The sequence below is a fragment of the Betta splendens genome, chromosome 6, assembly GCF_900634795.4.
Source record: "Betta splendens chromosome 6, fBetSpl5.4, whole genome shotgun sequence".
NCBI classification, from domain to species: Eukaryota; Metazoa; Chordata; class Actinopteri; order Anabantiformes; family Osphronemidae; genus Betta; species Betta splendens.
Window position 1 is genome coordinate 13,767,186 of NC_040886.2, and position 27,291 is coordinate 13,794,476.

Below are 27,291 nucleotides of genomic sequence, written 5' to 3' on the forward strand. Positions count from 1 at the left end.
TCTGGTATAGCTGTAACAACAATATTATAACAATAATTCATGAGACCAATGAAAACCTAAATGACCTGGTTGGACTTGGCGGTATTCACATAAATAATTTATTATTAAATATTATGGTAAAAATATAAATATATATTATTAACTTATTTAATATTACTTACATCATTGATGTCCTACATCTTGATTAACATAGATTCAGATGAGTCCAGTCACATGTTGCTTTAACTACAACAGTAGCTCACGATCACAGTGACTCGTTATAAATCTGGGCGCTTAAAAGTCTTATATTTGCATTTCAGAAGTAACATCGCTGATAAAGTCCATTGTAATCTATTATCATCAGTTTTCCGTGCGGTAGTTTCCAGAGTGATGTTGCTAAGACCATTGCTCTAAAAACCGTAAAGCATTTTTGACCACTCTCGCTAAAATAAAAATTGACCACTAAATCAGGGTCAAACACAAATTCCTGCCATTGTCGGTATAAGTTGTACACTGTTTCAGCTTCCTCGCAGGACGCCGCTGTGACAGCCGCTCGCTGCTCTATAGCCATTTTCCCGTCGACTCCGCCACGTTGGTTCCCTGCGTGAGTGTCGCATTCTCCTGCGCAGCGCCAACGTTATGTTTGTGCTGAGGCGGGAAATGGCGTCGGCAGACATGGTTGATGTGTGACTAGCTACCGAGAGACGGACACAGCTGGCAGCAACCGCCACGGCTCGACACCCACTGGTGGCCGCCACGGTCGCGGCCGAGAGCTGACAACGCTGCGGCAGGTTTTAAAGAGCTTCCTAGATCGTCGGTGAGTAGCGGACAGCGTCAACAGAAAACGGTTTGTCCCCCAAGTGGCCTGAGTGATGCTAGCTAGCAGCTAACGTTTAGCCGCCGAAGGGGGCGTAGTCTAATGGCTGAAAATAGTTATGGAAGCGAACAAAATGACGCGTTAGCAACAGCATAGCTAGGTGTTGTGTAGCTTTGTTTACCGATATATTGATAAATAGTTGAGACGACTAATATGGACATGTTTGCGGGAAAAATGTGTGGCTTTCTATGGCAACACAAGAATAATGTCATGTCTTTATTGTTGCTGCAATCAGGGCATGTTGCTCCAAAGCTAACTTAAGGCTAACAGTTGTGCTAGCGTTAGCTAGGGGACCCACTGACAGTATCTGGTTTGAAGAATACTGCATTAAATAGTTAATAGGCGCCGGTTTCTGCATCGTCTTTTAAGTCCACGTGTGCGACACTCGCATATTAGCGTTGACTGTACGTGCATCATCGGTGCTAGTGTAAATACCTATAGATGCTAATGTTAGCGGTAGCTGACGTCGTTGGTGATACGCTGGATGCCCGACGTTTACGTTACATAACCAGAGTCAGCGGTGCAGTCCTGTTGTCTGCCTTGGTAACCATAAATAAGGCAATAAATCTGGCGCTACAACACACTGGACCGAACACACAAAATCACGGACAGAAATCAAACACTGATTCATTTTTAAAAACCGTCTTTACATTCCTGCTAATGCTAGCTTTAATGTTTAGTGTTCACCGCCCACTTCACTGGCCGGTGTCACATTTGGACAAGATGACAATGTGTATTCTTAACGTTGCTTACATCGGCGTGACAGTTATGCGGGAACCACAGGTGGATCTGTTGTGTTGATTCTCGTATTTATGTTGAAGCAACAGTAATACTCGCGTTACAGTCTGCATGTATTTTGACCGGAAATCAGTACAGGTTTTACATGGATTACTGTGATTTGTGAGTAACTGTTGTTATCAGCCTCAATATTTAACTCCCACATATAAACGAAAATCAGTTTTTTATTGGAAGCGGTCCCAATCAGTGAATGTCTTGGGAGGTAAAGACCTCAAAGGAAACTCTTTCATCTTAAGATGAATAACAATTGTGTCGATAATAATAAAGGAAATACATATTTATACACAAAAACACACATTGATATAAACCTATACACCACAGCAAGAAGATTAGAATTACAGTAATAGTGCATTGCTAATTAGATATTGGAGGACAAAATTCTTTAAGTCAGTATTTTGAAATGTTAGTGTCTTTTATTAGCAGATTTTTCTATGTGACGTTGGAGCATGATGAGGCTGAGAGTGCGTAAAGCTCCTCAGCAGCCGAACCCGGGCCGTCAAACCCACCCGCCCCAGGCCAAAAGGAAACACTGTGAAGTGGCGCCATCACCAGTGAGAGGTCGAGGCAAAATGCAGAAGAATGAAACAGGCCTTTTCTCCACTATAAAGAAATTTATTCGTGGAAATGCAGTTAAGGTGGGCTTGCATCATAACTCAGCTCTGTTTTACAGTAGATATCCAGACACTATTTTCTAAATTTTTTTTCTATGTCTTTTGTCTCAGGTGGATCAGGATATTCCTGCAAAGAGGAGTCGTATTGATTGCAATTCTGATAGCAATCTCATTACTTCAACACCACAGACTAGAGGCCTTTCCAATAAATCAGTCTCCAGAGTTTGCCGCAAAAGTCAGAACAAAGGTACTGCAGACCCAGATCACAATAAAATGTACACGTTGCTGTAGTTGTTGTTATTAAAGACTTTTCGTAATTTTTCAGACACTATGACCTGCAACAGTAAACCCATGAAACCAAATGGTAAATTAGATGCCCCTGTCGAGGCAGCAAGCAGCCCACCTCGCACTACCCTTCTTGGAACCATCTTCTCACCTGTCTTCAACTTCTTTTCACCAGCAACTAAAACTGGTAACAGTAACTTCCATGAGCAGATTTAGACTAACTTCTCAGGTGTGACCAAACTGTACTGATCGCGCTTGGCTTTTTTTATTCAGCCACTCCTGGTTCAGACTCTCCTGGCCAGGCGATGGAGGCTGAGGAAATCATGAAACAGCTGGACATTGAGCAGGCTGAAGAAATGCCGAGCAGCACTCTGACATCAACAGAAGGCATCACTCCTTGTCACAATGCCCTGATGTTGCCACAAAGGCTTCAAATTTCCTCAGAAACGACCATAGAAGAGGGAGAGATTGTCACTGAGACTGATATGCCCCCATTAACAGGTATATTCCTGATTAATATGGAAGATGTACTTTGTGATGCTTTTGAACAGATTGGCAGTATAGAGAAAGTAGCTTTTAGTAGCAGCAGTGATGGTGAAGCTGCTTTGTTTGATAATATAGAAAGTAAACTGCAGAACATGTCTTTTTTTCCAGAGTGACAAACAAAATAAAATTAGAATGAGACTGTTAAAACACATTTGCCTGGACAGTACCTCATTACTTTTCTGCTGCTCATATAATGTTAACGTCATCATTTCTTGTCTCCATCAGCTCCTGGTTGTATGCCAGATGGAAATTACTCACACACATTACCCTCAGTTCCTCCAGAAACAACATATGATGAGGACTGGGAAGTTTTTGATCCGTAAGTTAAAAAAAATTCAACTTCAACTTCCTGTTTGTTTATGGAAAATATTGCACAGCTGAGTAAAAATAACAAGCTTTGCATAGAGACTCACAGATTACTGATTCTTTAATCTTCATGTCTTCAAGTAAATGGTCCCACTTTGACAACAAGCAGTTTGTGTTGTGTGTTTCGACTTGAAGTAACATTCAAGGTGACATTGTGTGTCTGAGTTGATGCACAGTGGTGAACATCCACTAGATGGCAACAGTAACAGGATTTAGGACCTGTACAGTGTTTCAGTTGCTGTTTGACCTCTGAAGATCCCAAGAATTAACAGTATGATCATACACACATCTTTGTTTGCTTTCTTTGGTCTATGAATGTTTTTTTTTTTTTTTTTTTTTGCTTGAAGGTACTTCTTTATTAAACACGTGCCTCCACTGACAGAAGAGCAGTTAACGCGCAAACCAGCACTGCCTCTGAAAACACGCAGCACACCAGAGTTTTCTCTAGTCTTGGATCTGGTAAATAGTCAGCAGTTTTCATTTAGTTTAAAGGTTTAAAACTGTATTTTCTATTGCCATTAAATTTGCGTTTTTTCTTATTCTGCCTTAAGGATGAAACTCTGGTTCATTGTAGTTTGAATGAGCTAGAAGATGCAGCCCTGACATTCCCTGTGCTCTTTCAAGATGTAATATACCAGGTACTGCCCATTTCGCTGTTTACACTATTTGCAGATGAAGGTTTTCAGGTGTTTTGGTACTGTGATTAAACAATATTTTTCTTCCTTTAATTCCAAGGTGTATGTTCGATTGAGGCCCTATTTCCGTGAGTTTCTTGAGTGCATGTCTCAAAAGTATGAGGTGAGATGTCTCTATTTTACTTCAGTAATAGTTCATCTTACCAGTTGTTGACTGTATTAATAATTAAAACAATAATTTCAGATTATTCTCTTCACTGCTTCGAAGAAAGTCTATGCTGATAAGTTGCTCAACATCCTTGATCCAAAAAAACAGTTGGTCAGGTCAGTAAAATCACTTTGTAATAGGTTGTGTATTTAATAATTTCCATTATTCCTACAGATAATTGTTTTTAAATTTTCTACTTGATGTTACTTGCTTTTTTGCTGTTGCTACATTTCAAGTTAATTTTAGTTTGCTGGTCACTTTAGGCAGCAACACTTAAACAAGCACCACCATAAACTGATCTGTTAATCATCTGTACAATACACAGCCATGTTTTCAGTCCATCATTTGTTTAAACAAGTGTCGCACTCTGCTCTGTAAGACGTATTAAACCAGTTTTCAGTTCTTTCATAAGAGGTAGACGTTATTAATTAACATGTTTTAACTGAGAAAAATATATGTTTTTGTATTTTTAGACATCGTCTATTTCGTGAACACTGTGTGTGTGTTCAAGGAAATTATATTAAAGACCTAAACATCCTAGGTCGAGATCTTGCCAAGACAATAATAATCGACAACTCACCCCAAGCCTTTGCTTATCAGGTAAACCCCAACAAGCAACCCGGGTCCTGGTGGTTATGAATTTTACTTTTAAATTGATTGATAAAGCTTTTAAACTGTTTTTATGCTTGTTAGTAATACCAGCCATTTTATCTTTCAGCTTTCTAATGGAATCCCAATAGAGAGCTGGTTTGTGGATAGAAACGACAATGAGCTTTTAAAGCTTGTCCCTTTCCTTGAAAATCTTGTGGATCTTGTACGTATCTTGCCTTTTTTATGATATTTTAAGGTCCTGAAAGATTATTATTTTCTTATTTTTGTTTTTTTAAACATGTCAAGCTATTTGGTTGTGCACCTGATTTAAGAACATGTGCAGTTGCATGAACTAAATATAATATGTGTTTGTTTACAAAAACACATAGAGAAAACCTGTTCGTACAAGTTCTGTAAAGATGTTTACATATACACTAATAGGAATAAATTACTTAATATCCACTTCAATAGGATAAAGTGAACATGTGTGACTGTGACCATCTGAATTTCGGTTTTGCTTTTTATTGCAGAATGAAGATGTCAGACCGCACATCCGAGAACGGTATCGTTTGCACGACCTCCTTCCTCCAGACTGAAGGTGTCATGTGTGTCTTGGAGTTAAAGATCATCAACTTTGGAAAAAAAAAGAAGCCAGAAGGATACATTCAATGGATGTCTCTCTGCAATTGAAACATTGCCATTATTATTTTAAAATCATGCAAAAAAAAAAAAGCTATGTCCGAGTCAAAAGTCCCTGGATGTTTTCTACTTGCTCACTTGAACCAGACTGAGAACAAAAAGCTGCTTGTTGCAGCAGGTTCTTTACTTATTGCTCGCTTCCTTTTAGTGCGACTTTGGAGAAGGCCTGGAAGGTGTTCTGTCTTTTAAGAACCATTTTGGATTGAATGTCATGCAGTCATGCAATGTTGGATGATATGGACCTTGAGCGGCCAGTCCTACCTGTATATAATATTCACTCTATTTACTTGTAAATATATGTACATATTTTGTTTCTCTACGGTTTTTAAGTCCATTTTATTTTCACTTCCGATTTTAGTATGTATTCTTTGATTGGGTTGCTTTTATAAACAAACTGTTAGTGTGTTTGTTTGAAGGTGTTGACACAGCTGCTTTTCTGTTGTATGCCTGCATTATACCTGTGATGCTTTACTCCATTACATGCAGTCGTCTATAAAAAGGTGCAGTTTAAAAAAAAAAGTATCTTTGAGAGAAAAATGTTTCTGAAATAATATTTTAAAGCTATGTAATGTAAGCTAGGGTCTCAACTGAATACAAAGCCATAACGGCCTAACAATAATTTTGGAGGTTTATATTTGAGAATCCATTTCTGAGTGTGACACCTTGATGGGATGGTGGTGGTGGAGTCACGGGTGGGGTTCAGGCATCTTGCACTTTGACATCCAGCCCTTTGTAAGTTAATGTAAAATCTTGTCACTTTTCTACACAGGTGTGTATCACCTCAATTTGTTATGTGGGGGAGAAAAAAATGAAATTGTAGCACCAGCAAATTGCCAACATGTTTGCTTTCAAATCTTGTTTTCCAGGTCTTGTATGTGGGATCTTTATGATGTAGGAGTCACAAGTTTTATTGACTATTGAATGATCACTCCTGTTGTATTCAGTGTTACTCAATGGTTTCCTTGAAAATAAATTCATTTTTATACGAACCAGAGCTTCCTCTTGGTCATACGTTATAGCTACAGTATGTTTACAGACGTTTGTAAAGATTCTTAGTCATCCAGACTACGTTCATCCCAAAGGTGCTGTACAGTGGTACAGTAGGAAGTAAATGAATTTAGTGAGAAGCTAAATAATGATTGTGAAAATTGTTTGCCTGCAAAGCTAAGTTTGAATATTCTGTTTTAGTTTTCTATTGTCCTGAAATCTAAAGTTGCAGAACATGTTTGTACCTAAAATACTCAATTTAATTTATCAATGGTCCAGTGCATCTTTTATGGTTACATACCTGCTGATGTCTTAATCCTTTTGTTCTTTCAAGAAATAGGTCATTACTTGATTGTAGGTGTTCACTAAATTGCCCCTTCCGCAGGTCACATGACTCCTAACACAAAGGGGACCAGTCTTCATTAGACTTATCTAAGAATGTTCAGACAGCAGAATTATTTCAAAACAAAATCGCACTGTTGATAGTGTAAAGATAAGACGTGTGGGGTAAATACCTGTGTATTTAGACAAATGAAACCCCCTGCCCTCATCTATTGGCTGCTGGTGGGAGGGGTGGAGGTAGTGGCTCATAAATGGCGTTGTCCCTGGGCTGATGCAGGTGATCTAAGACAGACATTAAGCTGATGAATGATGTGGATGCTGTTCTTTCTGGGTGCTGTGCTGTGGGCACTGGGCTCCGAGGAGACGTCCTCCGGTACAGCTCAGCAGCTTCGGGACCTTCACTGCCCTCCCTGTGAGCAGATACACTGCTCCACCCGGCGGACGCTGAAGCTCCAGTGTAAAGGTGGCGTCACGACAGGTGTCTGCGGCTGCTGCCCCGTCTGCGCCAGAACCGAGGGGGAGACCTGTGGAGGAACATGGGACTACCTGGGAAAGTGCGATGAGGGGCTGGTGTGTGTTTACCAGGACGCAGGAGATAACAAACCAGACGCAGAGCGCACAGGGATCTGCAGAACAGGTCAGGTTATGATTCATATCCTCAGTGTAAAGCAGACAAGATGAGATCAGACATCAGAAATGATGCAAGTGACTTAAAAATGCACCAATGTGTTATCACTGTTAATAATACAGACACATCAGCTTGATTTTTATTACTAAGTAAACATGTAAATGTACTCATCATGCAGCAGCATCTACATTACTATTCCATATATTATATTACATTCATTGACTACTTACTAGATATTCCACTTGTTGTAGCAGGATGTGAGGGTGGAGGTATTTTCATAATTGTACTGCTGTTCATGACAACGCATCATCTTTTCTGAACAGATTAAATAACATTTTGCATTGGTAAAGCAACAGAAAAGTGCATTTGTAAAATGAGTAAAAACCAAAACACATCTGCTTCTGAGACCTAGTAAAGTGTGAAATGTTCTTTATATTTGATAGTAGGAATGATGCCAATGCTGTAAATCTAGTTTATGAGCTGAAGACTGATATCGTGGTCAAGGCTTCCTTTGATTCAAAGGTTTCTGCCTCAACAGTTAGGTTGTAATTATAGCTCTTATCGCTCCACAGGGAAAAGTTGTCACTGTTATTGATACAGTATCAGACGTAGTAGTAGATTAGACCCTTTCATGTTTTGCTTGCAGCCTATGGATGTAAATACGACATATGCTGAATGCAGTATGATATTTTGTTTCCCATTCAGTGATTGAACCACTGGATGCAGAAGACTGCCGCCCACAGTGCACCTGGGAATACTGTCGAGCCAACCCTACTGAAATCTGCTCTGCCCGGTGACTGACCGACTCCTACACGTTCCCTTGACTCGTACGAGTCATCTTTAACAGGAGTCTGACTTTGCTGCTCTGCAGATATGCGTCTCTGGAGAAGGCCGCCTGCCAGGGCTCCTGCCAGCACACCTCCTGTTCAAGCTGTCTGCTGCTAAAGGTGCCTTCATGCCCTCAGACCTGCACCCCCTCGGATTCCACCTGTCTGCAACGCTTTGGGAAGTGTGTGCACAGACACCTGACAGCCACTCATAGTCCAGTGTGCCAGGGTTTGCAGGTAGGTGGAACAACCAAGGTCCTGTGCTTGTTCACTGTATAACATGGCTGGCCATTCATTCTTTTCCCTCTTTAGGACACCCCTGAGGGGCATTTTGTGTGTTTGGAGCCAGCCTGTCAAAACACACCCAGCTGATTCTTGTAAGGAAAGAAATGAGGAGGAACTCTTCATTAGCTCATATAGCAAAAAAAAAAAAAAGAAATGGCAGCTATCTGTAAACCTGTGTAACATGAACATTCTTTATTTCTTAAATCACAGTTTGTATAACATAAACCTGAATAAAAACATTCTTCCTGTGTTCCTGACTGAGACAAATTAATCCTGTTGCACACATCTGGAATGGGGCTACGTGGCTAAATGCTGAGTTTAGCACCAGGGTGCTTTCACAGTATGCTCCACAGCATTGTCCATCTGCACTGTGAAGAACCAGTGAGGTGTGAAACACGTGGCTGAAGCATGCAGCGTTAAACTGTCCAGCTGTTGTGATTCACAGGCTTTTCATCTTTAGCGAAGGAGCTCTGTCTTTTTATGTTCCAGAAAATTTTAAAAGATGTATGAAATGCACCTAATGGGGTTTCCTTTTTATGTGCGCTTACACATATGAACCATAGAGTAAATGACACCACAGCTTCCACAGAGCATTAGATCAGGTCTCCACTTCCTTGGTTCACTGACGTAAAACACCTGGAGTCCCCTCTGCCACCACTGTCCCCTCAGTTGATGGTTACTGAATAACAAGCCGTTTATGAGGCAGCAATAATGAAGCGTGTACAGAAAGGGAATAAAGAGTGGACCAACAAAGGGCAGTTTGTTCTGTGTCCTTCGCATGTGAGGCCTTTCTGAAGAACAGAAGCCATTTATCTAAAAGGATTTCGCAAGCCAGAATCAGTTTTAATACCAAAACAAAGCTGCATTTTCTTCTGTAAACTTCAGTTCAAAACTATACTGGTATTATGCATTATGAACTAGAAACCAAGTATTAACCTTAACCAAGTAAATAACCTTAATTATTAATAGAACGTTGCCAAAAGGCTTAAATGTGCACGTAATGTACATGCGAGTCATGTAGTTTTACCCTATTGCAACAAAAATAATTCTTTAACTTTTCTTTTCCATTTTTTGTGCAGATGCATTTCAGAAATCTATTAAAAATGATAAATGAGCTTCTACCAAAGGACGCCGCCGTTATCAACTCATGTATCCGTTTAACTTTTTTACTGATAAAAATAATGTAAAACAAAGGACTGTGTGTGGGCCAGCTGTAATAAATGTGTCCGTGTCAGAAGCAGCACGTCTGAATACAACACCAACCTGGGAACAAAATTATTATGAAAGAGTGACCTTGAAGTGGGTTTTTATGGGTAAGAAACAGCGGCAGACATAAAGTACGGGATGATTTCAAATCAGCCTAGAAATACAAAAATTAAACTGAATATAATTAAACAAAACCCAAAATTATTAATGTTACTTTAGGAACTTAGGGGGATGAACAACTTTTTTCTGTTATAGCATTTGTGAAATTATTACAAATAAAGTTTAGTGTTTTTAACACACCTTAAACATTTAACTGTCATTCCTTCAACAAACATAACCAAAATGTTTAATATATTAAAGCTGTATATAAGCCCCCCATAGAAAGTAAAACATCAGTACTTCAAGTAGATCTGGGTTAATTATTTCAGAGTATTTGATTATCATTTAAAAATTCTCTGTGACACCTTCACTGTGTAAAAATGTCAACCCCAAACTAAAACAACTTAAAACCTGAACCTTTACTCAACCAGGAAAATTACAGATGAAATAAACATTCAGTTGTTGCAACAGAATGAATACATATAGGATAGGATCCTCTTGGCTTTTTTAAAAAAAGGATATGTTGTCCTGCAATAACTGTACTTAGACCAACCTCAGTTAGAAAGAAAATAACCACTGTAAAGAGAAAACAGCATAAAGGTGCATAAATCACTTCTCAGACCTCATGTGTCTGGGGATGAAGGCACTGTCCTGTTGTCACCTGAACAGTTTGTTCCAGAAGGACAAGAAGGTGGTTGAGTTGAAGGCACCAATAAGAATGAGCAGCAGAAGGTAGAGACTCATCATGAGTGCAAAGTGGTGTTTGAGAAGCCAGGACGTGCTACGGGAATGTCTGATGACAAAATGTATAAATAAATGTATAAATAAATATATAATAAACAAACATAGGTTTAATTAGCGTTGCAACAGTTAGTGTTTTAATTAGTTATTAACAAAATGTTAACATACTTTATTAATATTCTTAGTGAACACGTGTGTCTTGTTGCACATTATTTGTGTGACCCCACAAATTCCTACCTGGACAAGTTCTTCTTTTGAGAGTACACAAGGAGATACTTGACTCGCAAAAGCTGATTGTTGGTGACAACAAAGTATTTCTGTGGTACATCCCCTCCTTCACTGTTCTTAGCCCTTGAGCGCTGACGGTCAATGATTTCAGAATCTAAGTGTGGGAAAAGAACAGGCAGCGTTTAAATGAAGAATTTAAACACACACATTTTTGTTTGTTTGTCCAATGCATTTTAAAAGGTTCGAACCTTTCTTCTTGACCTGACACTTGACATCTGGGTGATCTATGACTTCACACAGAGCAACGCAGCTAAGCAGTGGCCCCAGCAGACTTTCTCGCCAGCCGCTGCTATGTGGACTGTAGAGGACAGCCATGCTCAGGTCACTGGTGAGGTAGGTCCCTTCTCCGAACACTGAGTTCTGCATGTACAAAAACCCACAGTAAACAAGTGTGATGTAACATGACAATCATTATTCCCTACATAATTTAATGTTTTCTGCAATGATGAATAGATATTGCCTACGAGAAGAAACATTAGTGGCTGCACTGACCTTGTTGAGATGACAGTGCAACCCGTTGTGAATGATTGAATGGAAGTTCTCCAGGCGGCTCCCATGAAAAGCATAGAAGACATTTCTGCCTGCCCTAGTCTTCTCAAACCTAGCATTCATCTGATCACAGTAGTCCAGCTCGAAGAGGAAGTCAGGCACAGGCGCAGAAATCCCTTCATTTTCCATCAAGTTTTGAAGTTTGTAAAACTGGTGAACATGTGGCAGAGTAAACAGAGGATGGCTGAACACAGTGTGGTTATTTAATTACTGCACATCTACACTGACCTACCTCATCTTTCTGTAATGTCTTTACAGCAAAGCTCTTGGAGGAGAGGATCCAGTGTGCGAGGGCCAGATGATGATCTCCCTCTCCAAGTGGTAGTCTTACCAACTCTCTTACACCAGGTAAAGAGTTCACATCAGCCAACTAGAGAACAACATATACTGTTTGTGACGTAAAACATTCTCAACACTTCTGTCTGCTTTACTTTTGTCTCATCTATCTATCTATCTATCTATCTATCTATCTATCTATCTATCTATCTATCTATCTATCTATCTATCTATCTATCTATCCTAATCTAATCTAATCTAATCACCTTCCAATGTTCTAGTCCAGGTTTTACTGATACACTGGTATATTTAACTGCACATCACTGCCACCAAGTGTATGTCTTCTCCACTGCACTACTGTAATAGCGTACAGCTGTGAAGGATTTGACTGTCACAATCTCTTACCAGCGCCTCAAAGTCCTTATTGTCACCACTTATGTATCTAGGAGGAAAGGGCCTGAGCAAAGAGTCTCTCTTGTAGTTCTGTGCAGCAGCCACAAAAAGACTGCAACGAAGGTCTGCAGCTACTGGGTCTCTGTGCAGACAGGAGCACACCAGCTCTCTGACTGTCTCAGGTGGAAGCGATGGCTGCATTCCCAGCACTGTAGAGGAAACAGATAACATATTGCCTGAACTGCCAAAAGTTAGATTAACACCATACACCTCATGACAATATGTATCTGAAAAACAGAAGTGGATCCAGGGTTAGTCTACAGTGTAAGATAAGTGTAACTCTACACTATTTGCTCTCCTTCTCTTCCTTTAATTTAAAAGAACATATTTTATCAAACAAAAAGTAGGCATTACACCTAACATGGTCTGTAAGACATCTGTTACATGCCATTCAGGGCGCTGGGGAGCTACTGGGAAGTGTCTTACTCCCACACCTGGTGCTCTGGTGGGCTTGAACCTGGGACCTTGTGCTTCCCAGGCTCTACCAACTGAGCTACCAGGCCACCTTATAACAAAACATAGTTCACTTTTCTTACCTTTGGCTGAGGTAAAGAAGTACACTACCCATCTAGTATAGAGGCTTTGAGTAAGTGCTATTATCTAGATTAATCCGGTAAAATTCTTTCTGGCCATTTTGTTTATTTCAAAAATATAAATAGTGGAACAATTACCCAAACTGACAACTCAACATTGTCTATAAAACCCATTCTGGAAAAACAAAGCAATATAAATGTAAAAAAAGCGTCACAATTAGGATCCTGGCTCAGTCATATCTTGTGTATAAAATAAAGAAGGTTGTCACCGTAATAGCTATATGTATTTTCTGTCCATTAACAATTTGACTTTTTTACTTATCCTTAATGTGTCTAGCGCTTTGTTCCTAAACTGTTAGTTAGTTTGATCCATAAACGTGTCATTTACAACCTACTGACTTGTTTAGTAAGTCGACGTCAACGCTTTACTTAGCAAATACTTGGCTAGCTGTCAGATAGTGTAGAGCAGTACAGTGAAACTAGTTCTCCCTGAAATGTAACAACGTACAAGTATGCATAAAATAAGTCAATAAAGTACAAACGCCTTAACTTAGTTTACTTGTTACACAGACGAGTACTGGGTTGGCTACCGTTTTAACTAGCATAACAGCTAACATTAGCTGAGCCACAAGTAAACAGTTAACAGCTAACGTGTCTTTGCGTCATGTTACTACCAATAAATACAACACTGCAGGATCCTAGATGTATGAAAGGTGCAGCCCAGTAGCACAGAAGCCTGTCACCAGGCAGACACTAGTTTTATGTCGTTGTTTATCGTACCTTTAGCCTTCAACTCATAGCACTGCAGGAAGCGTTGACGCTAGCTTGATGCATTGCTACATTCACGTGTCATGAAAATATCCGCAATTCATATCTTCCACACTAATCTGGCAGATAAATAAAGTAATAAAAAAATAAGCTGCGCAATTCAATACATGAATAAAAGTGGAGACTAAACCATTAACTAAAATGTCAATACATGTTGGGCGTTCTTGTTTCTCCACATTTATTTGTCTTGCCTAAGAATGAGTAACTGTTTTACGAGGACACATGAAAGCACCATTTGGCAAATTGTAACAAAGTCCAGAAAGGTGCTTGTTTAATATTACTGGGTATAACTAATGCAACAGATCGACTGGAAATCGTGCTAAAATTCTGGAAATTTTGTTAAACTATTGCTGCAGTTTTTTTTTTATTTAGCACCAAATGTGGGCAAAATTATAATGTAGAATTATTATGTGTGGATTAAATGCAGAGAAAACTATTTCCTCAAGGGCATCAATAAAGTATGACTTATCTTATCTTATCTTATCTTATCTTATCTTATCTTATCTTATCTTATCTTATCTTATCTTATCTTATCTTATCTTAGAATTGTTGTTTATTATGTTAAATTTATCCAGTCCTTTGACACAATACAAATTAAAATATATACAACACTTTTTAGGGTGCGTTATCTGTACATATAATAATAATAATTATTATACATATAATAATAATAATAATAATAATAATTTTATTATATGTACATATTATGCACGTAATATTTATTATTATTCTAAACCATGCACAGAAAATATATATATATTTTTAAACGGTAATAAAACTTTCTCCAGTGTTGTTGGCTATTAACTTCTTCTGACTTTTTCTCGTGAAATCTGTAGTACTATAACTACCCTATATTCATTAGAATGATATCATGAGAGCCTCCTTTGATTTTTCAGCCCGGTGGGTGCTGTCAGAATGAGCGGGTCTTGTTCAACTATTTCTGCTTCGTGATTGGCCAACTCAGGTCAGCAACAAATCCCTTTTTTCTATCTGGCTCCTGGTTTGCCCGGGCGGATACAGCTGGGTATGTGCGTAAAGAAAAGACCTCACGTCACGTGACCGTTACTCACAGACCCATCATTTGGGGAATAACGAGAGATAATAATCTCACCAAGCGCCAGAATTGTCTGTTTGCATGCAGTGAATTTCAATGCAGAATAACCCATAGGATGGTATTTAAACGAACGGAAAAATTGTAGCGACACTGTGGGACTACACGGGAGGTAAGGCGGCATCTTCATTCATTAAACTCCATATGAAAAGGGAAGGGAAAGATTTATCCGGTTCAAGTGAAAGCTTAAAGTCTGTGGGTTTATTGCGAGTACGTGGGCTTCGACTTGCTCGGCGTCCGGATGAAGAAGAGGCACCGATGCACCGTGTCAGGCTGAAGGACGCGTCTCCATCGCCCGTGATCACGATGCGCGGTTCCGACTGCAGCATCACTGCCATCCGTCCGAAGAAATGCCCATTTAATACACTTTTATTGCGATAATACGCGAACTCATTGGGCTTAGAGTGTTTTTTGACCGAGATTGCTCCAATACGTGGCAAAAAGATGCCCTTCAGTGCCGCTACCGCCCAGCATTAAATACATTGAATTTTGACTTATAGACAGTCAAATATTGTGAATGGTGGTTGATTGTTGGTGTTGTGACGCTTCCGAGCTACACAAACCCCCTCTAGTGCCATATGTAAACTCTGTTGTGCTGTAACGCGCCCATTATCCGCCCATGGTATGAGTGCATTTCAGGCAGGGCGACAAGGCCCCACAGTTTCCCACAGCGAGCATCACACAGCTAGTGTGAGCTCACAAACACGTTTATCTGTGCCGACACAGGCCTGTGGAGGATTATGGCCAGTTGCCTTTAATGGTGGTAGTTTGCACTCAGTGTGTTTTATTTGCAGGTTTGGTTTTGAAGGCTTGAAGGCTGTGCACCTGTTTACAAGAGGAGGAAGAATCCTGAGCAGTCATCATGGCAGGTAGGCACTTTTTTATGAATAGACATGAAGTAGAAGTAAAAAGGTGAATCCTAATCATTAGTGCGGTTGTCTTGGCCTGAGGTGGTGTGGATTTAGTGTGTGGGCAGCTGTGGTGAACTGTGTCTTTGTGTCCTAGAAAACAACTTCCCCCCTTTGCCGCGGTTCATCCCCCTGAAGCCGTGTTTTTACCAAGACTTCAACGAGATCCCGGACCAGCGTCGCACCATGTGCAAAAGGCTGTACTACTTGTGGATCTGTGAGTGAACCATGCCGTTTGAGTCTGTGCAGAGCAGTAGCTACATGTGCTACATATTCTACCAAAGGATAAGTCTGCGTCTCTGTCTTTTACCCTTAATATTATGAGAGCTAAACATGAGACACAGTGAAGCTTTTCCATCAGACTGACCGACAGAACCGTCAGATATAATTTCTCTATTCAAATATTGCTCAAAATCTTCTGATGAATTTTCTATTTGCTTTATTCTACAACACAAATGATTAATCACTGGATTGATCACTTCTATTTGTTGCCTTTACATAGATCAATCAACTCTTTTGATAATCAAGAAAATACATGCAGAATAATTAGATGCAGCCCTAGTAATAGTCATAATGGTAATATTTATAATAGTGTTATTTTCATCACATACAGCAGGTTGTGCAATCTGAAATCACACGTTTGCTATTTGCAAGGTAGAAACTGTTTATGTTATTGTAGCTTGACACAGAACTGAACTGTGTAGTTTAACTCTGTAGATGCTGAGATTCATAGTGATTCAGAGTTGGGGAAGCGTGAGTCATGCTGCCTGTGGACCGTTCACCAGAGACACCTTCATCCGCAGCCTTTCTTGTTGTGGTCATCTTCGCTTGTCGTCTGCGATGTTGACAGTGAATAGCGCCACGCTGGCCGTTAATCTGATTGGCTGCCTGGCGTGGATGTGTGGAGGTGGCGGAGCGACCAACTTTGGCATGGCCTTCCTGTGGCTCATCCTCTTCACGCCGTGCTCCTATGTGTGCTGGTTCAGGCCCATCTACAAAGCCTTCAAGTAAGCTGGGTCCACTCTGAGCGCCTCTGCTGCTGGTTCCCTCTTCAACCCCATTGTCTCTGACGCTGGGTTTCCTCTCTGTGCAGGACCGACAGCTCTTTCAACTTCATGGCTTTCTTCTTCGTCTTCATGGCCCAGGTGGTGATCAGCATTATCCAGACTGTTGGAATTCCAGGTTGGGGAGTGTGGTAAGAGCTTTAGGTGGATAAACAATTCCAGTGCAGATACCAAAGAAAGAGTCCTGTATAATAGAAAGCTCCTAAATCCCAGGTTAATTGCTTTACTCATCGTCATCAGTTTGACTGCAGCGGCAAGCGTTTCAGTGATTTCTTACCTTTGAAACACAATCAGCAGTCCCAGTTAGCAACTAGCAGCTGATGTAGACTGAAATAAGACAGAGACGTCGACTGTATTGTAACAGAGGGGCACTAACATGACTATAAAAGAATAAAGCTACGTTTCTGCTGAATGTATAAACAAGAACTAAAGAAACTGTCACATTTACAGCTTAATCCTGTCACAAAACCAGTAACGAGTTTCAGCCACTAATCACACACAGCTGCTAATGTACTAATTATGCCTGAGGTGCAATGATGCCAGCCCTTGTTTTTTTCCCAATCAGCGGCTGGTTGGCTACGATCACCTTCTTCAGCACCAACATTGGCTCAGCTGTGGTGATGCTGATTCCCACCATCATGTTTACTGCAGTGGCCGTGCTCTCCTTCATCGCTCTATCAAAGGTGAGGCGCTTCAACACATAAAAAAACATACAGTGACAGTCATACTGCTGTCGTCGCACACAGTATAATAACAAAGAGTTTTTTTCTACGAAGCGCTCATCATCACCGTGAACCTTTCGCAGGTTCATAACTTCTACCGTGGCAGCGGGGGCAGTCTGGGTAAGGCCCAGGAGGAGTGGACCACCGGGGCCTGGAAGAACCCCCACGTCCAGCAGGCCGCCCAGCAGGCCGCCCAGCAGGCCGCCATGGAGGCCGCGCATGGAGCGATGTAGCAGAACCGATACCCATCAGCTCCCACACGCAGCCACGACGGCCCGATGTAGGACAGAGGAGGGGAGCGGGCTGCCGCGTGGGACAGGCCAAAAGGGATCAATTAAGAACACATTTCAGAATTAGGTGCCCTTCATTGCAACACTTCACATGTTGATTTCAAACAGAACATCGTAGAGAAATGAAGCATCCTTTAATGAGTTGTCATTCGTTACTAGATATAAAAACTTGCTTTTTTACTTTTTCTCTCTGCTCAGTTTCAGCTCATCCGTGTGTGTTATAGCTAAAACCAGCTTCATCAGATTCTATGTTCAGCACAGGGTTCTTCTGCTTCTCTGCCTCGACCTTTAATGTGCTTTTAGATACTGTAACAGCCATAATGTTAGAGTTCGTCTTATTTAGCTTTGAGGCGAGAGGGTCACCAAGCAAAACTGCTCCTTGGCTCACTATACGCGTAAAATCAAAATTCAAATGAAATAAGAATAAACGAGCCAGAAGATATTTACTTGGAATTTGAATCCTAGAGACAACATTTTTCAGTCCATGGTTTGGTGACCTGGTTGTTTTTCTCTCTTCTACTGACGACAACCTTCAGTTTGTTCCACTATGTTTTACATTCTCAGGAAATACGCAACAGCTGGTTTTGAACTCTCCATGTACCTTTGGTCTTCGCTAACCGTATGTTAAAACATGTTAACGTGAAGCACATGCAGTATTTTGGATACGACATTCCAAATCAACGATGTTCAGCTTAAAAAGTGAAAGAAATTCAAAACACTGGGAGGTTGAACATGTGGTAAGTGTTAATAATCATTGTTGTAGGTGCTCATAGCGTCGTATGAAGTGATGGATGTTTACCCACTAACCCCCTACATGTAAATGCTTAAATGGCTACTTACTCTGAAGCTGTGGATTTCAGGCCTTAGTCTGTCATTTTGTGGCGCTTGATGTTATTCCATGACTAGGTGTACAATGATATTTATATAAAGGACAAGACAATTATTTCTTTATGAAGTGAAACTGAAGGAATATGTGTGTGTAGCCCTTGTGAGGCCTGGTGTGTTCAGTCAGAGTCGCGTGAAAAGGTTTTTTTGCCTCATGTCTTCTTTGAAAACTTCAAGATTCAATAGATGGTTATTCCAGTAAAACAGTGTTAGACTTGAAACCTATGTGAAGATGTGTACCTGAATGCCTGTTACTTCAGAACCCGTGAGTCGTCCTGTCTGATTGTGTTGATGTGTTATTCAATATGATGTTTGTTGTTTTACTTTTGGGTTGTTGTTTTTTGTATTTTTTTGTGTATCTGGATGGCGTGTGCCTGAGGGTGATGCAGGTGGTCGCTGTGTCGTTCCATGGCTGTGGAGAACAGACAAATGTTTTTTTTTATTTTTTTAATTTTGGAATACAATACAAATTATAAATTATGGTGGAGCATTATTAACAAAATATTAAATTCTATTAGACGTGGGCGCTAGTGTGCAGGTGTCAAATATAGACCAGAATATGATGCATAGAGCTGGAGAACACTAGTGCGGTTTTATAATTGTCACCAGCAGATGCACACACAGTAGTTACTCAACAGAACCCTGGAAACTACGGCTCACGCTCATCGTCTCTTAGTCAATGCACAAAGTTTAGCTGATCAGATTCATAAATTAGGTGTGAAGTTATGCACAAAGACAAACACAAGCACCTTTTCTCTGTAAGTAGTGACTAATCGGTCAGAAGAGCTGTAAATACAACACAGCGTGTGACAAATTAATGCTGTGTAATTAATGTGTTGCAGGGACTTTAGTGGATTTCATAACGCTGTATCAAAGCTTCTGAGCCATTTTCCTACATATTCCCACATGTATTGTATGTTTGATATGTATAATCATGTACTATATGGTAAGTAAATATAAATACACAATTACTTGAGGTAAATATTAGCCATGGATTAACACATTCAGTAGGAACATGATCTTCGTCAGTGAGTGAGTCGTTTGAAGAGACTGTGTCTCATGAGTGAAGTTAATGAGGAATACAAAATACAACTTTGTGTATTACTTTTGTATTATTTGGTCTTATCCTAATAGATATTAAACAGTTCTTGTTGCATCTTGGGTTTTAATGATGAATTCTCGCACAAGTTCACTGCATGCATCAATCTGAACGTTTCTCTGCTGCTGGTGCAGAAGTTAAGTTTAAAATACTGTCCTGCCAATTATCAGAAATACCACAGGACCCAGGGGGGAGACATGACTCTGTCAAGAATGTCTTCATGATTTTCTAAAAGAACAACAACAACAAATGTAATAGTAAAATTCTTTATTCATAAACTTGATGCAAGTTTACAAATTACTGTACATGGTCAAAATTTCCTCAAATGTAAAATGAAAACTCAAAGTCAGCCAGTGGTGCCAGACTTCCAGATTTTATCACCGGGTTGTTGGTGCCGGAAGGTGAACCGACAGCTGAGATCAACTTTGAAAACACACAGTCCAGTTTGAGAAACGTGCAAGTCTCATCACCACAGCATGACTTCTAAAGTCAAATGAACCCGAACTTGCCTCCAGGCAGAGGTTTGAGTCTGGGGCAGAGACGCTGTACTCGTATAGTGTATGCTGCATCTATACTGTGCTGCCTCTGAGAACATAGTTTGTTGATGACACCTGGTAAATCCTCCACCCTCAGATAAAGCAGAATGGTTCGTAGAGTGGTTCGTTGAGAGGAGAGCAAACACTTTAATCTGACTTGAGACTATTATGCTCATGATGTGTTCGCTGCTCTAATGGAGGTCTCCAGGCACATTGTTGCCAGCTGTGCAAACACGTTTATCAGGAATATTCAGAGATCACACACTAACTCACTACTTGAGAGGCCAAAGCTAATGAGCCAGTAGCTGGGGTGGTCATTCAATTCAAGAAAACAACTCAAAACCAATGGATGCAGATTCCCTTCCAAAGTATAGTTTGTTACCTGAGTTGCCATTCAAAAAATACTTTTGCAGACAGTGTTAACAATTAAACTGCAAAAGAGCCAACAGATTGATACAGTGTGTGTCTATGGGCAACAGCAGTACTCAGTGTACTACATCATATTGCAAGGTTAAAGTTTAAATATACAGGTTCATACAGGTACTCTATGTTTCAGGGTGGGTTCTGATCACACAACAATGTGGTGGCAAAGGAAGCCCAGCAGACACCAACATTATCTGCTGACGTAGCGGAGAGGGGATGGATCGAGCTTCTCGGAACGCCACGTGACGGGGAACGGCCTCGCTTGGGGAGACGACTACAATCAGTGTATGCCGGGGAATGGGATGAATGCGCTGCGGAACTGGGCAGAAAGATGCAAAACCAATACAAAAAAACACGACATAGCCTTCTCTGAATTCCCCTCCAAGGCTCATTCCAGCACAGTTCTGCTAAACCAAGTGACTGCAATTGCATCCAACAATCTTACAGCAGTTCAGACGAGGCTCCTGCTGTCACTTCTGCGCACACAACCTGAGACTTAGCATCAAACCAGCTGTCGGCCTCCACTGCGATACTCAAAGGTAAAGAGTCTAGCTCAGCACTTGCAGGGTCGTTGTGTTAACAGAAATAAGGCAAAAGGAGCTGCACAGCTTCAACGTCAGGTCTGTTACAAAGTCCAAAATGCTCAACTAATCATTTCCTTCAGAAATAAATATGTATCACATTTCCAAAATACATAATATGCAGATCTGGGCAGATTTCTAATCTGTTGGCTGCCTAAATAATAATAAATGGTGTATTTTATCAGCAGCAGCTGATCTTAGTTCAGCAACATTGCGGCTTGTTGATTCGGCCGGGTCTGATATTCTTCACACATCATAAAAGGAAAGAGAATAACTGGTAGTTTATCTGAATTTAAAGATACGCTTCCAAAATATAAAATCTTTATTGTCTAGGATACTCAAATAATAAAAACAACTGCCAAATGATATTTCTAAAACAATAATGCATTTATGTACCAGTTAATGTGTGTAAAGACAGAAATCTCATTAAAACAGGGGCGGTGAGCTGCTACTTTGAGGGCTTCAGGATCAGTATTTAAATTGCCCATTTAAAAAGGTGTAACTGACAAAGCAGCTAAACAGTTCCCCTCAGGTGAAAGGAGAACAATTTTAAGGGACAAATGAAAACTGGACTAGTGATACCGTCACATCACCCCCCCTAGAAACACAGCGGAGCGGAGAAGCAGAGTGACACCAGAAGACAGGCTTTTTTCCGGAGCGAGGCGAAGGAACACTTGACAGATGAGCCATGAGATGGTTTCCACGAAAAAGATGATTTAATCCCAGTAAGTCACAGGGAGGAAAATAGTCCAAAAAATGAGGGTTCTTTGACTCAAAGACATGTTCCCAGTGCATAGTGGCGGTAGCTCCTTATCCGTCCTCTTTGGGTGGTGTGTACCAGCCTGTAGCGACACAACAAAAGCCCCATTAAAAGATCCAAACAGGTCTGACTCATGAGCAGCCACCAGAAAGAGGTACTCACCGTTCTTTTCATGAATCTGAACAAGGGATTTGTATGACTGTTGTGCTCTTGCAAGATTGTACTGGTTCTAGGAAGAACCCAAATATTGTTAGAGTCTTTACACATTAGCAGCTTAAGCAGGAACTGTAACAGCAACTCAAACACCACCCCCACAAAATATGTTTCTTTCCTCCACATGTCATCTGTTGGTACATTTTATCATGTGCACAACTGTGTTCAACAGGGCAAATGTCAATAATGAGGGACAAAGGGTGCTCAGTTATCCAAATTCATAAGCTTGACCTCATTTCATTTCTCCCTCTCACAGCCAGACTACTGTGGCCCATAAACACTTCTGACTTCATGCTGATCACACCGAGATCTGAGTAATGGCACCAGTTACCTTATTGGCTCCAAACTGCACTCTGGCTTTTCCTTTTACCAGAGTTGCATTTATCTGCATAATAACAGACTCTATGGAATAGGCACTGCTCCAGCCCTTAAAAGTCAAAACACAAAACCCTTTAGTCCAGTTTTGGATGTTTGAGACAACTAAAAAAATGATGTTGTACTGTATGATATTTTAAAAGCATATACAGCAAACAAACCTGCTTTGTGAGAAGCTCCATGCACAAGGCCCCTCCTCCTAAAACATAACTGAAAACAAAAAAGTAGCATTAAAAACAAGCTTGAGCAACAATCTGAGGTATGCAAGTTCATTTAATCAAGGAAGCGTCGACGTGACTTTCTGCAAATTCACTGTGCGTCACAATAACTTGTGGGAGTTTAATTTCACAAAATAGGTAATTTATGGCATTCTATTTATATATGAAAATGATTCCATTAAATGTGCATAAAGTCCCACTCAGTATAGACTTTATTCCATAAACTGGGCAGGAGAAGATCACTGCACACTTACCCTCCAGAGAGCACAGGCGAGACAACCCGTACAAAAGGTGGGTCAAAAGGAAAATTATCCTGTTGTCAGAAGAAGAACAAAGTGAGAGAATGAGTCATGAGAGAATAAGTGACCACAGAGAATAAATGTCATTACACCACTTACTTTATAAGAGAAATTGAGCAGAATATAGTCCACACCTTCCTTTTCTTTTAAGACCTGCAAGTCACTATGCAAAGGACTATCTGGGTCTACCCTGTGTTAACAGACAGACAGGTCCAAGTTAATAGAACGCAGCAAAGAGAAAGCTGGAAATGAATAAAAGCATGTGGATGTCAGAACTTACGTCCTTAACTTGACATGCCATTCATAAAGACTGTCACTGACTAGTTCGACTGAATAAATACCTGCAAAATGAGCAAACAACAACCTCTATTCAATCTGCTCATAACAGATTTTAAAACAAAACATTCTCCTATTTACAGAAATGTGTCACAGGCATCACCTGTCTTGTAACTCTGTGATCTGTAGATCTCCCTGAGTTCCTTCATTAAGCGGTCTGAGGCTTGAACTGAGCCAGAGACTGCACCCTAAAACAGAAAATCACAGACAATCATGGAATCTGAATCTGCATGATTTGCATCTTCCTCTGACTAAACGCAGCCCTGCATCGCTGGAGGATGTTCAGCTGCGTTGCTGTGTACAACTTAACGTTTTGCTGGAAAGCCAAGCGTGGTTCTCTTGCGGGAACCCTCTGTTACAGCAGACACATTGTGTTAAATGAACAATGAGTCTACGATTTGACACAGGGCTGGTGTTGGTGTGAACATGGTGATTAGAAAAAAAAACATTTTAGTCAGACGACTAGACTATAATGCTACAGTAGCTGATGCTGTCTACATCTGTTTAATCCCCCAGAATCACAAAGCTCTAAATACTTTGAAATCCAGATGTTTCTGACTTGATGAAAATAAGATTTAATGAAACACTATTTAACCATGATGTTGTCCAAGTATCGTTCATGTTTCTGTACCAAGTGACACTGCATTTATACTTACATATATACTTATATACAGGGACAGGCCACCGATTTTTTGCTGTAAATATGGATTAGCTTGAGGCTAATTTTAGTAAGAATACAGAGGAGAAAAAAACCTTTAATTCTCCACAAGTGGCCAAACTGTAGAAAAGCATGTTATTGGTGAACACTTACATTCAAATGATCCTGTCTCTGGTTTTTACGAATCTTCTCCAAAATGGCCAGATTTTCTTTTTCTATCCCATCATCTTCAGACTTTTTTCCATCGACTGGCTCCTCCTTCATGTCATAATGGTCGAGGTCTTGGTCCAGGTCAATGTCCTGCTGCCACAGCAAATTACATATGTTTAGAAACAGGATGTATACAAACTGGACTGTTAAGAAACAATATTCTTCCATCAAACTGTAAGAAATGCTTTGACACCTCTCCCATTTCTTCCTCCTCTTCCTCCTCAGATGTCACCTCGTCTGGGGGCCCGTGCTGCAGAGAGGTGATAACAATGTAACAGGCGTAAACAAAATGACCAAAGGACAATAAACTGGGAGATTTTGTCCATGCTCACCTTTCGCTCCTGGGTTATTGGGCCAGCAGGTAGAGGCTGGTCGAGCATTTCTACATCTGGATGTTGTGGCAGGTTATAAAGCCGACAGAGGTCACAAATGAGGCGCTTTAACTGCTGAAGAAGCTGTGAGTAAAATCAACACAGCACAAGTGTGTGTGAGTATAAAACCGCTGTTGATGCAGCGCAGAGAAACTTAAGGAATGAGATTTGCCCTTCTGATAAATTTCAACATTATTTGACATAGCCAGCGGTTAACTTAACATAACTACATATGTGGATGTGAACACACTGATATCAGCTGACTTACCAATGTGCTGCCTTTTCTCACATCCTCTAAACGCTCCAACACTTCAGCCAGACTAGGATCATCAGAGTCAACAAACCATATTGGGGGCGTTGAGGGATAGGATTCCTGCAACAGAGTCAACAATGGGACATGGAAATTTATCCTGTCACGCCTGGCTGCGTTAGACTGTGTAGACGGCCGCTTCATCGTCTGCAGAGTGTACCTTCACACTTAAAAGAAAGCACCACGGCTTTTATCAAACCAAACCATTGTCCACGGAAATAATATCCACATAAACCTTCATAGTTTAGAAAGCACTGCATACCGTTATCCAATGAGAAAGAAATGACTCGGTTACTGCCAGCTGTAAGAATATCTCCAACATACACGACAAGCATCTGGGGGAACCTTTAGTCAACACTAGTCAACACACATTTATGGCTTCATATGTTGGACTATAATCATGATACCAAACTAGGTCATTTTCTGGTAGTACCTTGATTTCTATTTATTCTCTTACTTGGCAGTTTGTGTGTGTGTGTGTGTGTGTGTGTGTGTGTGTGTGTGTGTGTGTGTGTGTGTGTGTGTGTGTGTGTGTGTGTGTGTTGGATTTTCTTTGTTCATTTGCAGGTTTTCACATTGAAGCCTGTGGGGACATTTTTAATGTCTACATTCTGTAACATTCATAAAACCACAGCTTTGTGACCTCGTGAGTACATATTTACCATAAATTTGAAAATGATCAACCGTTATGACACAAACTCTACATTTGAAGCTATATTTAGACGCTCTCACTCACTGAGGGAACCCAGGGGCAGGATTAGGGGGCAGCCTCCACCTTACTCACTGCTCATCATCTAGTGGGATGCACTCATGCATCTCTGCCACGCTGATTTAAGTCCTATGCAGACACTTGGCTGGAGTCTAAACAATGCGTGGCTACTGAAAGAGTTAAACCAGCCCTGAACACGCAGAAACTGCGCTTGACTGGAAGTGCATGCCTGAGATGTTTCTGCTTAGAGAGAGGATGTGGTCAAAGCATCAGGAAGGCGACACAATAATATGTGCCACCTGAACAATACCGGCGTCATGGCAACAGTGAAATCACAGACTCTGTGTGTTTTATATAAGTTGAAACATCTGAGACGCCAGTGATGAAATCGATTTAAGCTGAAGGTGGTGAAATGAATCAAACTCCCGGGCCTCTGTGCTTCACATAAACTACATGAAAACGCCTAATGCTGGAAATAAACTGGTCAGAATCAACATTACACGCTTTAAGTGTTTCACTGTCCGACAGATTTTTTAAACGCCGCAGCTTAGGTTCGATGGAGGGATCGGTCTAATTACTGGGCGAAAACACTTAACAGTGGAAACGCATTCCATCGAACCGCCTCCAAGTTACTTAGCCTTCATTTAAAATGTGAACTACAGCGGCCGCGCTGCGTGAAATTGAGTTGAAGAAACAACCAGGCTGTTGTTAAAGTCCATCTATAATGATATAAAATGATAGGAAGTTTCAAGTCGTCGCGGCTCCAATATTAGAAAGTTAGCAGCCGCAGTAGCGCCCACAGTAACGCAGTTATTTTGGCTAACAGGAGCTAGCGTTACTTTCAGTTTACCGCTAGCATGAGCTACGGCAGCGTCGGCAATAATCGACGTCTTACCGTACATTCATCAAAGTCAATTTCACTAAGGGACTGTGTTTATTCCACTCAAGGCCACTGGTTACCCGAACCCTGGCGTCTGAACCCGAAACGGTACCGACTGCGGACACTTCGCTGGTAGTTAATTTGTAAACACGGAACCTGCGGAGCGATCGGGCTTCAGTCGATAGACAGAGGCTGTTAGCTTGTGCGCAGCGCCGGCCTGGACTCACCGTGATGTTGCAGTGAATGATCAGCAGCTTCTCCCCGGTTACGTTGAACTGACAGCTGAGTTCGTCGGGTTTCCAGTCTATTATTCTGAATCGCTCGTGGTTCGGGTCGAAGATTGACTCCAGAAACTTCAGTTCGGCCTTCAGCCCCGACACCGACATCTTCTGCTCATCTCAAAGCACCAGGCCGCTGGCGGAGGGGAAGTCGGGGCGGAATGCGACCGCGCAGTCGAGTCGGGTCCACGGATCTCGCACGATAGCGTGAGAACAACAACAAAGGGCCGAGTGTTGGTTTGTGGAGGAGCCTGTCAACGCTCCGGCCCATCACTCACTCACACTGGTAATCTCACCTTCCATTATTTTAGATTTATTACATGACTGGGGTTTCTGTAGTGCCACATTCCACTAGAACCCTGCTGCTCCCGTCATCATTGGAATAAATAAATAAAGAAAACATGTCACACATACATCA

The 27,291-nt window shown here is 40.9% G+C and overlaps 5 protein-coding genes across 8 annotated transcripts; 3 read left to right on the forward strand and 2 right to left on the reverse strand.

The window, feature by feature from the left end:
* The first annotated feature begins 149 nt into the window (after positions 1-149).
* Positions 150-6,582, forward strand: ctdspl2a (CTD (carboxy-terminal domain, RNA polymerase II, polypeptide A) small phosphatase like 2a). 3 transcript variants are annotated; one of them, XM_029153963.3, is made up of 13 exons: positions 150-796; positions 2,078-2,289; positions 2,377-2,512; positions 2,591-2,737; positions 2,824-3,051; positions 3,322-3,415; positions 3,810-3,921; positions 4,014-4,100; positions 4,198-4,260; positions 4,342-4,421; positions 4,779-4,905; positions 5,024-5,119; positions 5,427-6,582. In XM_029153963.3, exons 2-13 carry the CDS (start codon positions 2,101-2,103, stop codon positions 5,490-5,492), a joined length of 1,425 nt encoding a protein of 474 aa, XP_029009796.1. In that variant the 5' UTR covers positions 150-796; positions 2,078-2,100; the 3' UTR covers positions 5,493-6,582. The 3 variants fall into 3 exon arrangements, with proteins under 3 accessions (XP_029009796.1, XP_029009795.1, XP_029009797.1); XM_029153962.3 differs by having other exon boundaries at positions 151-796; positions 2,075-2,289; XM_029153964.3 differs by lacking the exon at positions 150-796 and adding an exon at positions 1,836-1,856 and having other exon boundaries at positions 2,075-2,289.
* A 334-nt stretch (positions 6,583-6,916) lies between these two features.
* Positions 6,917-8,830, forward strand: si:ch73-330k17.3 (IGFBP domain-containing protein). Its single transcript, XM_029154694.3, has 4 exons — positions 6,917-7,561; positions 8,258-8,345; positions 8,424-8,616; positions 8,692-8,830. The coding sequence occupies exons 1-4, from the start codon at positions 7,231-7,233 to the stop codon at positions 8,749-8,751; spliced, it is 672 nt and encodes a 223-aa protein (XP_029010527.1). The 5' UTR covers positions 6,917-7,230; the 3' UTR covers positions 8,752-8,830.
* An 11-nt stretch (positions 8,831-8,841) lies between these two features.
* Positions 8,842-13,732, reverse strand: parp16 (poly (ADP-ribose) polymerase family, member 16). Its single transcript, XM_029154693.2, has 7 exons — positions 13,590-13,732; positions 12,229-12,425; positions 11,780-11,917; positions 11,491-11,697; positions 11,187-11,358; positions 10,948-11,092; positions 8,842-10,762 (listed from the first exon to the last, which is right to left on the reverse strand). The coding sequence occupies exons 2-7, from the start codon at positions 12,415-12,417 to the stop codon at positions 10,627-10,629; spliced, it is 987 nt and encodes a 328-aa protein (XP_029010526.1). The 5' UTR covers positions 12,418-12,425; positions 13,590-13,732; the 3' UTR covers positions 8,842-10,626.
* Positions 13,733-14,648: 916 nt separating this feature from the next.
* scamp5a (secretory carrier membrane protein 5a) lies at positions 14,649-19,773 on the forward strand. Its single transcript, XM_029153354.2, has 7 exons — positions 14,649-14,860; positions 15,543-15,617; positions 15,754-15,873; positions 16,507-16,663; positions 16,750-16,851; positions 17,286-17,403; positions 17,526-19,773. The coding sequence occupies exons 2-7, from the start codon at positions 15,611-15,613 to the stop codon at positions 17,673-17,675; spliced, it is 654 nt and encodes a 217-aa protein (XP_029009187.1). The 5' UTR covers positions 14,649-14,860; positions 15,543-15,610; the 3' UTR covers positions 17,676-19,773.
* Positions 19,774-19,968: 195 nt separating this feature from the next.
* On the reverse strand, positions 19,969-27,291 carry LOC114857164 (ubiquitin-conjugating enzyme E2 Q2-like). Of its 2 annotated transcripts, none has more exons than XM_029153353.3 (13): positions 26,823-27,291; positions 24,965-25,069; positions 24,658-24,780; positions 24,519-24,575; positions 24,269-24,415; positions 23,561-23,645; positions 23,402-23,462; positions 23,221-23,311; positions 23,077-23,135; positions 22,766-22,814; positions 22,561-22,656; positions 22,179-22,245; positions 19,969-22,098 (listed from the first exon to the last, which is right to left on the reverse strand). In XM_029153353.3, exons 1-13 carry the CDS (start codon positions 26,979-26,981, stop codon positions 22,067-22,069), a joined length of 1,131 nt encoding a protein of 376 aa, XP_029009186.1. In that variant the 5' UTR covers positions 26,982-27,291; the 3' UTR covers positions 19,969-22,066. The 2 variants fall into 2 exon arrangements, with proteins under 2 accessions (XP_029009186.1, XP_029009185.1); XM_029153352.3 differs by having other exon boundaries at positions 24,269-24,418; positions 26,823-27,284.